The sequence below is a fragment of the Melospiza melodia genome, chromosome 8 (genome assembly GCF_035770615.1).
Source record: "Melospiza melodia melodia isolate bMelMel2 chromosome 8, bMelMel2.pri, whole genome shotgun sequence".
In the NCBI taxonomy this organism is placed as follows: domain Eukaryota; kingdom Metazoa; phylum Chordata; class Aves; order Passeriformes; family Passerellidae; genus Melospiza; species Melospiza melodia.
The window spans coordinates 15,262,306-15,276,628 of NC_086201.1; the positions used below are offsets into that span (position 1 = coordinate 15,262,306).

Here is a 14,323-nt window from a genome sequence, read left to right on the forward strand (position 1 = left end):
AATGGACCCCTCCCTAGGGAAGTCCAGTTCCCTACGTAGAGGTGTAGGAGCACCCCTCCTGCCCCACGGTGAGAGTATCACTGTACAGCCCTGCAGCGACCCCCAGAACAGCCACCATCTCTGTCCTCAGCGATTCCTGCATCCCTCGCTGCAGGGAGGGGTGGGAAAGGCAGGGGGACCCGCACACCCCTGGTCCAGGCTTCGCTTTGCCGCGGCAGACACAGCGGCCTTTCTTCTCCCCCTCACCGGTGTTTGCATTCCTGCCGGCTGGCCCCCGCCGCCGACCCCGCCGCCCGGCAGCCCTGCCCAGGAATGCGAGGAACGAGGCGCAGCAGGGCTGCCGCCCACCCCACCGCCCCCCACCCGCCCGCCCGGCCCCCCAGGTCGCAGCCCCATCCCTCCCAGCAGCCACATCCCACGAGCTGCTGCCTTGAGACCCGAGTTTTGCCAAGCAGAAAAATCACTTTCCCAGTAAATGAGGCCCCGTGGCCAGGAGTGATAGGAGTCTCTGATGTCTCATAAAGGGCTGGGCACACCCTGCAGCCTTCCGCTGGAAAGTGATGATGGGCTCGCTCGCTCATCACCAGCTGTCACTATACCTAGAGAAACTCGATCCCCTTGACATGTTCGAGCCCAGAAATAAACACCTGGCTGGCAAACCCCTGACAGTCCCTGGCCACACCGCCATAGTGCAGAGTAGCTCATGAGATCCCTCTTCCACCTAACCCCTCCAGCTGCGGCTCAGGGACTGACCTCTGCACCACAGATCCCGACAGGACTTCAGCACCATTTCACAAGAACTGAGCGAGGCTGGAGGAATGCAGACATCCGCCTCCTATCCAGGGATGAGACATCTCAGAGCCCTCTCCAAGCTGCAACCCCTGCTCACACCTCCCTCCCTCAGCACCTCCTTCCTCTCCCTCTCCTCCCTCGGTATAACAACGCTTGCACCCATGGAAGTGCCCAGGGCCACTGCCAGGTCCTGCTCCAGCGGAGCATCACTGTGGGCTGTAGCCCCAACCTGCAAGATGCCAGCAGGGCTGGGGGAACACAAACCTCCATGGCGGGGCGCTGCGATTCAGGAACGGGCTGGATCAGTGCAGCACCGGGGTGTCCCCGGCCGGGCAGCTGGAGCCGGGCGAGCACTGGCCCACGGCCCACAGCACGGCCCGGCCGGCTGCCGGTGGGTGATCCAGGCCCATCTCTGACGCATATCCCTTCCTTTGGGTGGCGGTTTTTGTTTTTCCCTTCCCCAGGAGCTCCGATAAACATTCCGGAGCCGGACGATATCCGGGCTGGTGCTGACCCTTCCTATGCCAGGAGCAGCCGCAGCACCAGCCACCCTGGCCCTCACACAGACCCCTGCACACCAGAGATGCTTCCCATGGCCAGGCACTGAGGTGCTGGCAAGCCAGCCCAGATGGTGTGGTTGGAGCTGGAGACACGCTGTCAAAAGGGACACTGACATCCCAGACCTTCCCAAAGCAAGCCAGATTCACGACCCCACTATTTAGAAAGAATGTGGACCCCAAGAGAGGGCATCAAGGCACCCTACTCCCTCCAGCCCTGTAAGTGGTTCCCCTGCCCAAGCCACCCTGTGGTCTGGAAATGCAGTTGTCAAAGAGGAATGTGACTCAGTGGCCACATTGGCGTCCCACAGGACAGTGCTTGGGCAGCATAAATGCCTGCTCAGCCCATGTGATCCCACCTCGTGGGGTTCCACATCACCCCATGAGGGACCACTTCCTTCCAAGCAAGTTCATCTCAGCTTTGTGCTGCTTACATCCCAGCTGGGCTGTGAATCACTTCCGCACGCACCCCACGATTCTCTGCTCACCTCGAGACCCTGCCTCAAGTACAGGGGATCCCAGGGACAGCCACAGGCCACAGCAACTTCCCCAGCCATTCCCAGAGCCTTTCCCCTGTTTTCCAGCCCAGCCACAGCCACCAAGCCCTGCTGAGCCCTCTCTTAGCCACAGTGTGGGGCAGTGTGAGCAGCCATCAGGCACCTCACAGCAAAAGACGCTTTTAGGGGACAGGCTGGCACCACTAAACTGGGGATGTTGGGGAAGGATTTTCCCTCTCCAGCACCCCTGCTCCCCATTCCAACTGCAGCATCCTTCTCCCCTGCCAGGCATAAGGGACTGCAGTGTCTGTGCTCTGTCACACCCTGCCCTGCACAGGGGTCAGGTACCCTCTGCTCACACCACGTGCTGGCTGCTCCTGCCCTCACATTTTTTGCAGCTCTGGCAAAACTCCTGTTTATGCAACATGTCCCCGGCAGGAGGACGGCATGTTTCCATGCACAGCCGCTCCCCCCCTCTCCAGCTCCACCCTGCCCAGCACAGCCCCGGTGTGTGAGGCACAGGGCAGCCACACAGAACCCCGGCACAGGAGTCCCTGGGAGGAGCAGCGGCCCGTGCACCCCACAGCCCCTGTCTGCCCCCACCAGTGCCCAGGGGTGCTGCTTTTGGGACTTCTTCCATCGGGTGGGGGTGACTGGCAGATGCGCCGAAGGGCAGGGAGCGGCTTGGCCGGCGGCTCAGGGTGAGTCAGACTGGGCTGATGCTGGGGCACAGAGGTCCCACCGCTCCCAGGCTTCCCTCCAAGCATCCCCAGCCCACCCTGCAGCTGGGTCAGGGACTGTCACTGTGCCATCCGGTCCGTGCCTGGATGCCTGGACGGCACCCATGCCAGGGCAGAGGCCATTTTCCAGAAGGTGCACCAGGCAAAGAGCCACTCACTCAGGGATGTCCCCTGAACTGGGACAAACGCTGTCTCCTGTTTCTCCCTTGGTATGTTGATGAGGAGCCGCCCTGTAGCCCATCCCCGCCAGGAAGGCGGCAGCAGGACCAGGACAGAGGTTACCCAGTACACACGGCCCTGCAAATTAGGGATGAAACGCCACAGGGGACACCAGCCATTCCACCCCACAGTGGCCATGGGGGCCACCCCTGGCACCCCATGACACCCTGGGACACACAGCACACTGGCACGGTAACAGCACACAGCAGCCCATGGCTGGCCTGGCCAGCAGCCCTGGCACAGGAGTATGGGACAGGACAGGAAAAACAATGTACAGAGAAGCTTCAAGGGGTTGCAGTGGAGGCAGCTGCACCAAAATAGCCCCGGTTTCAACCCAAATAAGGGCAGGTCCCGGCTCCGGGGCGGTTTCAGCAACCAGCCTTAATGCTGCCAAGTGCAGATGAGGGGAAGGGAGAGAAGGTATCATCCCTGACCCTGCCTGGGGAGAGAAGGGTGTTTTTGGGGATCAGGAGGGGGACAGAGACGCCTCCACATGACCAGGACAGGGGCTGTCCCTACTTTGCTCGCAGGCACTGGCTCGGCACAGGGCCGGCCACAGGCAGGGATGTGCTGTGCTCCAGTGCCTAAAAAGGCAACATCTGGAGGCAGCAGGTCTGGATCCAGCCCCATGGGCCAGCACGTGCCTGCCTGGCTCTGGCCCCACAGCCCCAGCCCTGCCCTGCTCTGCCCCCAGCACCACACACGTGTGCTGCCACCCCACTGCGGGGACACCCCTCAGCCCAGACCCATGGGGACCCACAACCAGCCTAAGGAAGAGCATAGGGTCACTGCCCCCCCTCGGCAACAGACTTGCCCCAGGAAAAGCACCAGGATCCCCCCAGCTCCTCACCAACTCCCCAGAACCAAACCAGACACCAGGACTGGCCAGGGAGCAGCTTCTGCACCAGGGAACAGAGTCACACCAGGACTGGCTGGGACAGACTCTGCTGCAGGGGGTTTTACCAGGACAGGTCCATGAACAGGTTCTTACATTGGATTGGTCGATGCATGGATTCTCACATGAGATTGGGCAGCAACAGGATTCTCATCTGGGGCTGGTCTGTGCGTGGATTCTCACCTGAGATCAGTAAACGCAGGGATTCTCACACAGGATTGGCCAGCACATGGATTCTTACACGGGATTAATCACTCGCCAGGCTGTCCCATAGGACTGGTCAAGCCCTGGATTCTGACAGGGGATTGGTCAGAGCACTGACTCTCGTGCAGGATTGGTCAGAGCAGCGATTCCCACACAGGACTGGCCAGCGCTCGGATTCTCACATGGAACTGATCAACAAATGGATTCCGACATGGAGCACGGGCACTCCTGTGGGACTGATCAGCCTGGCAGCATCCTGTGCCCCACCCTGAGCCCAGGGCAGGATCCTTCCCACACATTTACTCTGCTGGAGCATCAGGCAAGCCCCCCTCCTGTGCACTCAGACCCCGCTGCACACTTTTGGCAGCCTCACAGCATCTGCCAGTGCCCATGGGTCTGGGACCCAGCTCGAGGGGGTGCCAAAATAAGCCCTGGCTGCCCCAAGGGGTCTTAGCCCCCCAGTACTGAGCCCTACTTGTGAAAGTAGGAAAGGCCCAAAGCAGATGGAGATGAGTCAGTGCTGTATCCTCACCCTGCAGGTCAGAGCTGAAAACACTACAGGGGACCTGAAATGCTGAGCAGCACCTCCAAAACTGGTGTCCCCCAGTCTGCAGTTTTGAGGAGAGAATAGGAGGGAGAAGTGGAGAAAAAGATACACTCCCCCTACCCCAGGAGCTGTGCTGTGGGACTGCTTTCTCTCTTGTGTCCCATAACCCATCAGGGAAGCTCCAATGCTGATCAGGGTCTGCTGGCACTATGACCAGATACCCGGGGACGGGCTCACAAGGCTAGGAACTAGACAGTAGCAAAGCAAGGAGGGTTGCCCAGGGCATAAGCAAATGGACACCCTGCAACTTGAGACCCCAAAAGGGCGCATGGGCGAGCACAGCTCCAAGGCCCAGCACTTTGCCCAGGGCCAGCAGGATCACTAAGAGGCTTCGTTAGAGTGGGTGAGAGCTGGACGCTCGTTTCCCACCGATACACTTTCCCTGGGGGTGGCTCCAGACTCCAGACAGGACACACGTTGTCATCCCAGGGCCATCATGCTGTAGGGACAAGAGGTGCCTGCTTGGTTGCCCCCCAGAACGCCCAGACTCCAGTGCCATGAGCACCCAGGGGGTGCAGCCACTGTCACCCCAGTGTCCCTGCCAGCTGTCCTCCAGCACACACACTGGAGTCACTCACCCACCGCACCAGGGCTGACGCCAGCGCCGAGCGGGCTCAGGCGCCCGGGAACGGAGCACTTCTCTTTTTTTCCTTGTTTTCCCCTTAAACACAAACGGGCTGATGCCTCCCTCGCTCGGTCGTTTCCTCTCCCAGCAGCACAGCCCAAAAACATCTGCGCTGGGACCTGCCCTGACGGAGTTAACCCTCTGCGGGCCCGGCGGCGCCGAGGGGCCGGGGATCCCTGCCGGGGGGGCGGCGGGGGGGGCTGGCACCCGCCGGGGCTGCCTCGCCACTCATTAACCCGGAGTTTAACCATTGACGGTCCCGCCGCCGAGGGGGGGTTAACCCGTGGGCTGCCAGGGTGTCCCGGCCGCGGGGAGCCCCCCAGAGTGTCCTCCCCGCGGGGTGACAGGAGCCCGGCATCGCCCCCCCGGCTGCGGGGCGGGAGCGGGGTGCCGGGGGCGGACCCCGCTTTCCCGCGCACTCCTCGCTCCGCGGGGACGTGTCCCTACGCACTTCGGGGAGGCCAGGGGGGGACGCAAAGCCCAGCGCCTGTGTGTCCCCCTCCGGAGCACCCCGAGAGTCACCGGCCCTGGCCAGGCGGGGAGGGGGGCACGGGGGGGCGCGCTCACAGGTCCCTGCCGGCGGCAAACCGGCCCTCGCCCCCTGCCCAAGCCGTCCTCCCTGCGAGCACCGCATCGCCCTCTTCAAGCCCCCCTCCCGCACCCCGAGGCCCCTCCTGGTGACAGACAGCTGCGGACCCCCCAACACCGGGGGGCAGCACCCCCCCCTCCACGCACCACCCCATCACCGCTCGGATATCACGCGTGGCCCCCGCCCCCTGGAGAGATGACACCCCCGGCAGCACCCTCCCTCCCGGGGGGCCTGGGGACCCTGCGCCCTCACCTCCCGCCCGTACCTGGTTCATGACGCTCCCGAAATCCATCCGGGGTCTCGCCTGCCTACATCCGAGAGGGACGGCACCGCAGCCTCACCTGGCCCGGGGGGCGCGGGGGGCGGCCGGAGGGGCCGCGGGGGGCAGGCGGGAGCCCGGCGTCGCCCGGGCGGGCAGGAGTGAAGGCAGACTGCAGGCAGAGCCCCCCTCCCTCCCCGGGCCAAGCCTGGAGAAGGAAGGAAGGAAGGAGGGAGGGAGGAGGGAGGGGAGGGAAGGAGGGGGAGAGCCGAAGGGTTTCGCTCCCCAGAAGCGGGACCCCGGCGATGGAGGGGCGCGGGGAGGTCCCGCCGGCTCCCCGCTCCCCTCCGCACCCCCGGGGCGGCCGGGGGCTGGGGAGCCCGGGGCGCCGGCCCCGGCCCTGGGGAGGAATGGGGTCCCGGTCGGCTTTTTCCACCGCTCCTCTCCCTTCTCTCGCTTCTTCTCCCTCTTTCTTCTCCTCTTCCCTCTCCCCAGCTGCACGGCGCGCTCCAAGTCCGGCCCCGCTCCGCTCCCCTCGCCTCCCCCAAAAACGCCCTTAAAGGCAACCGGGAGCCTGACTCGAGCAGCTGGCCCTGGGGTAGGGGTGCCGGCAGGTGGGCACACCCCCCCCCCCCCCACCCCAAAAAACAAAAATTATCCCCCCCACACCTCGGCCACGTCCGCCTGCAAAGCCCCTGGCAGCCGGTGCCGAGGGGCCGCGGCGGGCGGCGGGGAGCAGCGGGGTCGGGGCCTTATCGCCCTGCGTGACGCCACCGGCGTCCCGGTGCCCTTGGCGGGGGGGTGGCAGGGACCGGTGTGTGGGGCCCTGCTTGGGGCCTGCCTGGCACCCCCTGACACAACTTGGGGCCCCCCTGCCATATGCGGGACCAACTAATGGTCCTTGGGTGTCCCGCACCCCCAGCGTTGGAGAGGATGTGGAGATTTATCACCCCACCTCTCAACTAAAAATCAAAGCCAAAATGCTGGAAAAGCCCCGTCTGTCCCTTGGCACCTAAGGTCATGCCAGTCCCAGCTTGCCTGTCCCAAACCTGGACTGTGCCCAGCATCCCCCTGGCCTTCCTCCTGTCTCCCCTCCTCCTCCTCCTCGGGGGGCTGCATGTCGATGGCTGGAGCCCCGGTCTCCCTTGCTGCCCCTGGGGCAACCCAGCCCCAGCCCTGGTGAACAAGCAAGTGCTCAGTGCCAGGAGACCCTCCAGCAAAGAGAAGAAGCCCACCAGCAGCAGCCCAGAGAGTGGCGAGCTGGCCGGGCAGGCGTGAGCCAGGCACCCGGCCCAGGGCTGTTGACATTTTCTCACCCAACGCCTCCCCGTTCCTGTTTGCATTTCCGTCCTGAAGCTGTGGGCTCAGCCAAAAGGCTGGAACTGGCTCTGCTGGAGCGGTGCAGGACCCCAACACCCCTCCTACCTTACCACCCCTTCAAAAGTCACCAGGGAGGGGTCTGTGCAAAGGGGCTCTCCCATTGCCCACCCCCAAGTCCCCCTAAGGGACACCACCCCTGTAGTTACACTCCAGTTCAAGATCTTTCCCAGTCCCTCCATGCCTCAGCTTACACAGCAACCCAACAGTGCCATGGGATGGGAGCACCAAAAGGCACTGTGGGGACCCTTCCTGCTGCCAAGGACAAAGCATCAGAGTCAAACATCTCTGGAGAGCATCTCCTCATCCCCCCTCCAAAGCAAGCACCAGCCAGCCCCTCAGCCCTCCCCAGCACCCAACAGCACAGGGTCAGATCCCCAACAGCCAGCCACCACTCTAGGGACAAAACCCCATGGCCAGGATCCACTGACACCCCTAAACAAGTCCCACCATCCCCACAGCCCACGAAAACCAGGCATCCCAAAAAGATGGGAGTGCTGCCACAAGGATGGAGGGGCAAAGAACATCCTGCACCAGCAGTGCACAGCGTGGACACCAGCCCAGCTCCAGCACAGACCCCTGCACAGGCCCCAGAGCCCAAACTCCTCAGGAGGAGGCCACAGGATGGTTCCCAGGCCCTGGGAAACATCAGCAGAGGAAGAGCTGGGGCCAGATGGGAAAGTACCAGCAACTGAATGGGATGGAAATGAGTGGGTGAGCAAAGGGCACTGATAGCTCCTCGTCCCTGTCCTGGTCCCCGGGGCAGTGACAGGAAATGTCCCCTGGGGACATGACGTGTCCCTTTCACAGGACACAGCCAGAGAAGTCCTGACAACATCCTTGAACTACAGCTGCCAAAGTATCTCCCAGAGCCATAGGGTCAAAGTGCCAGTGGGCGCAAGCCCAGCGGTCTGCAAAGTGGTTCCAGTGACTCCCAGCCCCCCCAGACAAACCACCCCTCACATGAAACAGCTCCTCTGTGACCCAAAACAAACACCCCTGAGCATCATTACCCCAGATGTCAGTGGAAGAAAGGAGACCTGGGGACCAGGCACCCAGGTGTGGTTCATCTCCAGAGATTAAAGGAGGTAAGCCCCAGTGCAAGGTCTGTACAGCCCCTCTTGAGCCAGACTTTTCAGCTGTACTGGGATCACTGAAATCTCTTGGAGGGTCCTGGGAGTTCCCAGGGACCCAGCACCCTTCCCAGGGCAGGTATCAGGAGGAGTGGCCATGGGGGATGCAAACTGCTCCGGGAAGGGAGAAAACCAGTGGGAAATAAGGCAGGCCTGGACCCTGCTTCCCACCATGACGGGGCTCTGGGAAGATGGATGCAGCCCTAGGAGCTGCCAAGGAGGGAGGCTGGTGGTCCCCACTGCCTCATCTGACCCCTCCCAGGCCAGTCCTGGCCAGTGCTCAGCAGTGCAGCGAGCATAAGCAGTGTCAGCATCCCCTCTCCCCTGCCCATCCTCTCCGTGCAGCACCCCGAGGGTGCAGGGAAGGGCCCCAAGTTCTCCCAGCAGTGGAGCCGGCCCCCCACTGGAGCTGAGAGGCCGAATATTTGGGCAGTGACGTAAAGAGGGGGAAAAAGGAAAGAGGAAAAAAAAAACCCAATAAAACCCCCTCCAGGACCTGCTGCACAAATACAACCTGGCACAGTACCGGGGCAGGGCTGAGCCCCACAGCTCCCCATCCCTCCACCCCAGCTGGGCCCATACCGGGGTCAAGGACGTATTCCTGCTCGATTCCTTCCCTCCCACGCACCGCCCCCTCTGTTGTGGAGACCAGGGGTGTTGCTAATTACCTGTGCCAAAGCTCTGGGGGGTGGCTTTGAACGGGGCTATCAGGGACAGGGACCTGACGGGCACTCCCCTATGACCAGCACGTCATCTTCCCCTCCACAGCACGGGGAGGAAGCAGAGTGCCTGGAGCAGGGACCGCACAGACACAGATCCCCTTACAAGAATCTTCCATAGCTGGGACATGGATGTCCCCTCCTTGCAGCCCCCAGGAACCTGCAATACATAGCCTGGCCATACCCCCAGCACTGCCTGGGCCCCTGGCCATGGCATGGCTTCACCAGGAGTCAAGCCTTCCTGGAAGTGTCCAACCACCGCTTGCCTCAGTTTCCCTTCCTAGTTCTGACTTGCTTAACAAGCAGGGGGTATTCCCAGCACCAGCTGAGGGGTGCACACCTCCTCACCCCCACCACCAGGCCCTGCCATGGGTCCTGCAGCCGTCCAAGGGCCCGTCACCGCCGCGGGCACTGGGAGCGATTGCTCTGGCCGGGACATGCCTCGCTGCCCGGCCCTGGCCCTGCTCCAGCCCCGGTTTAATGATGGACAAACCTCACAGGGGAGCCCCATCACAGGGGGCACTTGAAAAACAACACAGGCCTGGCACAAGGCCAGCGGGGATGGATGGCAGTGAACTGGGAACACATGCATGTGACCACCCGCCTGTGTGCGAGGGTGCTCACACACACAGATGGGTGTTCTTGCACACACGTGCATTTCCTGCAGCCCATGCACTCGTGCATGCATCTCTGAGCACACACAGCCACACACACACATGCTCACATACACAGGCACACACACACGTGTGTGTGGCGTGGCTCCAATGCACACTTTCAGCTTCTAGGAAGAGACGCTGGGGGGACAACACCTAGACCTCTTGCCCCGTGCTATGTGATGTGCCTCAGTTTCCCCTCTTGGCACAGTCCAGCACCCCCACTCACCCAGCACTGCTGGGCCCCTGGGTGGCAGGCTGGAGCCTTGCCAGGCCCAGGGGCTGGCACAGGCGCCATTTCCCAGAACCAAGCACCAGCAATCGCCAGCCGATCGGCAGCCAAACGCCACAGCACTCGCTGTCCCCCAGCCAAACCATCCATCGTGGGGCCAGCTCCCTCTACGGGAAGCAGCACAGTCCCCCATCTTTTCTCAGCCTCTCCAACCAGCATCTGACCACAGTCAGAGTGAGGGCATCCCGGGGGATGCAGACACTCCTAGGATATCCCTTGATTTGGGACATGCCTGCATGGCCCCACTGCTCGGAGCGTCCTCGGTCAGAGAGCAGTGTTACCACCGATCCTGGCTGTGCCACTGCCAGCACGTGCCACCCACGACACAGGCTCACCCATGCCTGAACACAGGCACAGAAGTACTGCACCCCACACCACGTTCCCTGCCTCCTGCTGCCCCCACACAGGGCTGGGTGACTCAGTTTCCCCGCTTTTCAAGGAAAGATACAACCCCGCAGCTCTGGGCAGGCAGTTTTGGTGCAGGGAGGGAGGGAGGGGCAGGCTGTGTGTGTCACATACATACCAGTGTCCATCCATCCAACCGTCCCTCTCCAAGAGAGGGAGGGAGGTTTGCTAAGCAAGGAAAAATCCCTGAGCAGAGGCACAGGGCGCAAGAAGGGCCTTACATGGGCATGGGAACAGAGTTGTGCTTCCCAGCTGATGAGTGTGCAGCTGCCCTGGCCCCTCCACAGCCACCCACGGGCACCAGGCATCCCACCAGCATCACTGCCAGCACAGGGCACTGGGTTCCACCACTGCTGTCCCACTGTCTTTCAGGCAGGATGGAAACTTGAGGTATGCAGGTCACTGCCAGGGCACAGGTCCTGCCCTCCCTGCTACAGCTCTGCCTGCTCGCTGCCTTCTCACGGAGGGGGCACTCACTAGCACCCCAAAAGCTCCCAGGCGTCCCCACATACACTCCAGTGCCCCCCTCCCTTTATCCCCATCACACCCATGGTACCCCCTATCACCCCACACTGATTACCAAGAGTACAACTCCTTACACCCCCATCTCTCCCCCTCCCCTACACCTGGTCCATTTGAGGTTTGTAAGTGGGGGCTTTCCCCCCAGGATGCAGCTGGCTGGGAGCTGGCCATGCTACGGGGCAGAACAAAGAGGTGGAGCAAGTGCTAGGGAGGTAAATGTGGGGACCAAAGAGCAGACACTGCCAGCAGCATGGTGGGGCAGACTCCAGGGCCAGGAGACACCAGAGCCAGGGGACACCAGGACTTTGGCAGCATATCCAGGGCAGGAAGAGGAAGCACTGCAGAGTGCAGCTGCCAGCTCTTTGGGGGTGCGTTCGTCTTCCCTCTCCAAAGTATCCTGGAGGTGCAGGGGTTAAACATGAGGGACTTCAGGTAAACAAGAGGCCATTTTTGCTCCATGCCAAGCCCCCTCCCCACGTGCACCCTCCTCGGAGACCCTACAATAACAGGCTGGCGTGTGAGTCAGCTGGCCATCTGCCCGACCGGAGGAGCCCCTCCCTGGGCGCTGGCCCAAAGGAGCTCTGTGCAAGGCCCCTGGCCCTGGCCCCATGCACGCTCCCCCCAGCAGCAAACCCCTCGGCTAGCTGGCCCCACCGAGGGGGCTCCAGCTTCCAGCGAGCGTGGGAAGGGTGATGGAGGCTAATGAAATGCAGCCGGCCGGGAGAGCGAGCTGTACACAGCCCATGCGCACAGCCCAGCCAGATGCTGGGAGCCTGGTATGACCCCCCTCTCGGTGTACAGCCCCCTGTCAGGCATCAGAGAATCCCCACCGGGCTCACACCCAGACACACACACTTCCTGACACTCCCTCCTGCCTGGAAACCACTGGCAGATGCTCCCTGCCACTGTACCACAGGCATCCCCTCCTGCACGCCCCTCCCAGCTCTCCCCACAGCACCCCGGCAAAGCCACCTTCCCTGGCCCCAGCCTTCCTGGGGTGCCCGGGGTGACACAGGCTCCTGGGGTGGCCCAGAGTTGACACAGTGTCCTGGGGCTGGCACAGCTCCACTAAAAAACCTCCCAGTCATCTTTGCCCAGCCCATACAAGGCCCAGGGTACCCCACAGTCCCCAGTTCCCCCAGGAGCCCAGCTGAGGCTCAGTGCCAGGGCTGCTGCCAGCGCCTGCCCTGCTCCACCACCCATACCATGACACCCTGCAAAGCCCAACGTGTGCCCAGCCCCTGGCACAGCACCCCCCTTCCTTCTCCCTCCCTGCCCAGCTGGGCACAGGCAATGGGCACGGGAACAGGCATGTCCCAGCCTACGCTGTCTGCCTGGGGCATGCCAGGCTCTTCCCGCCCAGGATGCCAGCCCCAGAGATAGCTGGCATACACGCCTCCCCAGGGATTAAGAACACGAAGCCTCCCCTGCCCCGGCAGCACAGTAATGGGCACCGTGCCCACCTCCCGCTCCTCGGAGAACCTGGGTTGCAGTAGGGTCCCCCTCTGCTGGTGCAGCAGCTGGATAGACAGGCACCGCTGGGCATCCTCTGTCTCCTGCCAGCAAGATCCGCCCCTGGCTGGGCATCGGCAGAGCTGCTCAGCCTGTGTGCACGCAGCTGGCAGCGCTCAGCCACGGCGCATGGCACCCACGTGCCCAGCACTCACCCTGGCAAAGGGCACCCCGCTCCAGGCACTGGGGCACAGATAGCTGCTGGTCTGCTCTGACAAGGGCTGCACCCAAAATCCCAGCCTCATACACAGACAGGCACATGCTGTCAGTGACCAGGCAGCAGGATGGCACTGTCAGCCTCACCCAGTGGTGACACCAGTGCCACCATGACCAGCCGAGAGCCACCAGCCCATTTGGGTGCCCATCCAATGGGGTCAGCTGGCATGGACCATGGCATCCTCCCTTCTGAGTCCCCAGCACCTGCAGGCAGGGCTGGGATACACCTCAGGACACTGCCTTACCTTGGCTTGGCACTTGGTGTGGCAGGAGAGCTTGCAGCCTGCGGGAGAAAGAGGGAGAGAGGGTTATTGGAGGCAGGAGGGGGAGCAGTGCCAGGGGGCAGCCTGCAGGCACCCCACATGCAGGGCAGGAAGGAGGGGCACCCAGCACTGCAGGGCACTGCAGAGCACCTTGGCACTGGGCACTGCCAGGACATGCACGTGCGTGCAGGGACGCCCACACCTCGCACTGTGCACACACATTCCAGGTGGCACCAGCACAGCAGCAGGCACACAAATTGTGGCTCTGGGACAGACACGCTGCCAACGAGCCAGTGAGTGTGTGTGAGTGCAAGCCCCCATGCCCAGGGTGAACAGCATGGAGGCAGACCATGCACACACAGGTCTCATGGGGCCTCTCATGGACACTGGCATAACTGAGAACACCACAGGGGTGCTGCCATTGCCTGTGCTCCCTCCCTCCTTCCTGTGCACTGCTGCTGCACACTTTCACCCATGCCCTGTGGAGGGCACGTGCTCATGGGCAGTGCAGGATTGTTTGCCACTGCTGGGACACATACAGGGCACCATTATGCTGCCTGATTAGCCCTGCAAACACACATGTCCCATCCCCAGGGACACGAGGGTCCCCACGCAGCATGGCCACAGCCGCACCCCAATCCCTGTTCTCCTTGGGCCCGTTTCCTGCAGCACAGGAAGCCTCATTGTTCCCGTTTCCTCTGTCCGCCCCTCGCACGGGGCTCAGCGACACCACACACGTGCGAGGGCTGGCGGCCCCACCTGTGACCCACTGGGTGCCACGGGCAGCAAGCACGGCTCAGGGTGACACCCACGAGTGTGCACAGACCCCCACCCATGTGCACAGACCCCCACCCATGTGCACACACGTGGTGGCCGCTGCACACTCACTGAGCGTGCACAAAGCTGACACACGGCCACGTACACGTGTGACACCTCAGCGTCTCCATGGGCCACCCTGGCCTCCCAGCCACCTTCCCACCCACAAAGGCACCACACACTCTCTCACAGCCACAGCTCTCCCTCTAACACACAGGCACACGTGTGTGTGTGCACAGACTGGCACATGTTCCCACACTCAGATCCTTGTGCATGCAGGCATACACACACATCCCCAATGTCCTGACCTCCCTGGCACGTCCCCATGCACCCGCGCTCCCACAGCCCCAGCTCACCTCTGCAGGTGCTGCCCTGGCGGGTGATGGCCTGCCGGCAGATCCCACAGGCCTTCACCTTCTTGAAGCTCGTCA

At 62.7% G+C, this 14,323-nt stretch overlaps 1 protein-coding gene across 7 annotated transcripts in view; it reads right to left on the bottom strand.

Moving 5' to 3' along the window:
- The window catches only part of TNS1 (tensin 1), a 62,269-nt gene extending 47,946 nt beyond the window's left edge, over window positions 1–14,323 (bottom strand). For 2 of the 7 annotated variants that reach the window (XM_063161866.1, XM_063161865.1), the window contains exons 1-2: window positions 14,249–14,323; window positions 13,059–13,096 (exon numbers count right to left, since the gene is read on the bottom strand). Coding sequence is in view for 2 of the 7 variants with exons in the window: in XM_063161873.1 (XP_063017943.1) it covers window positions 5,991–6,017 (27 nt within the window). In the remaining 5 variants the exon portion in view is untranslated. Of the gene's footprint in view, window positions 1–753; window positions 853–5,990; window positions 6,111–13,058; window positions 13,097–14,248 lie in introns of those variants that run through there. The other 5 variants (XM_063161873.1, XM_063161872.1, XM_063161867.1 and 2 more) reach the window with 4 other exon arrangements.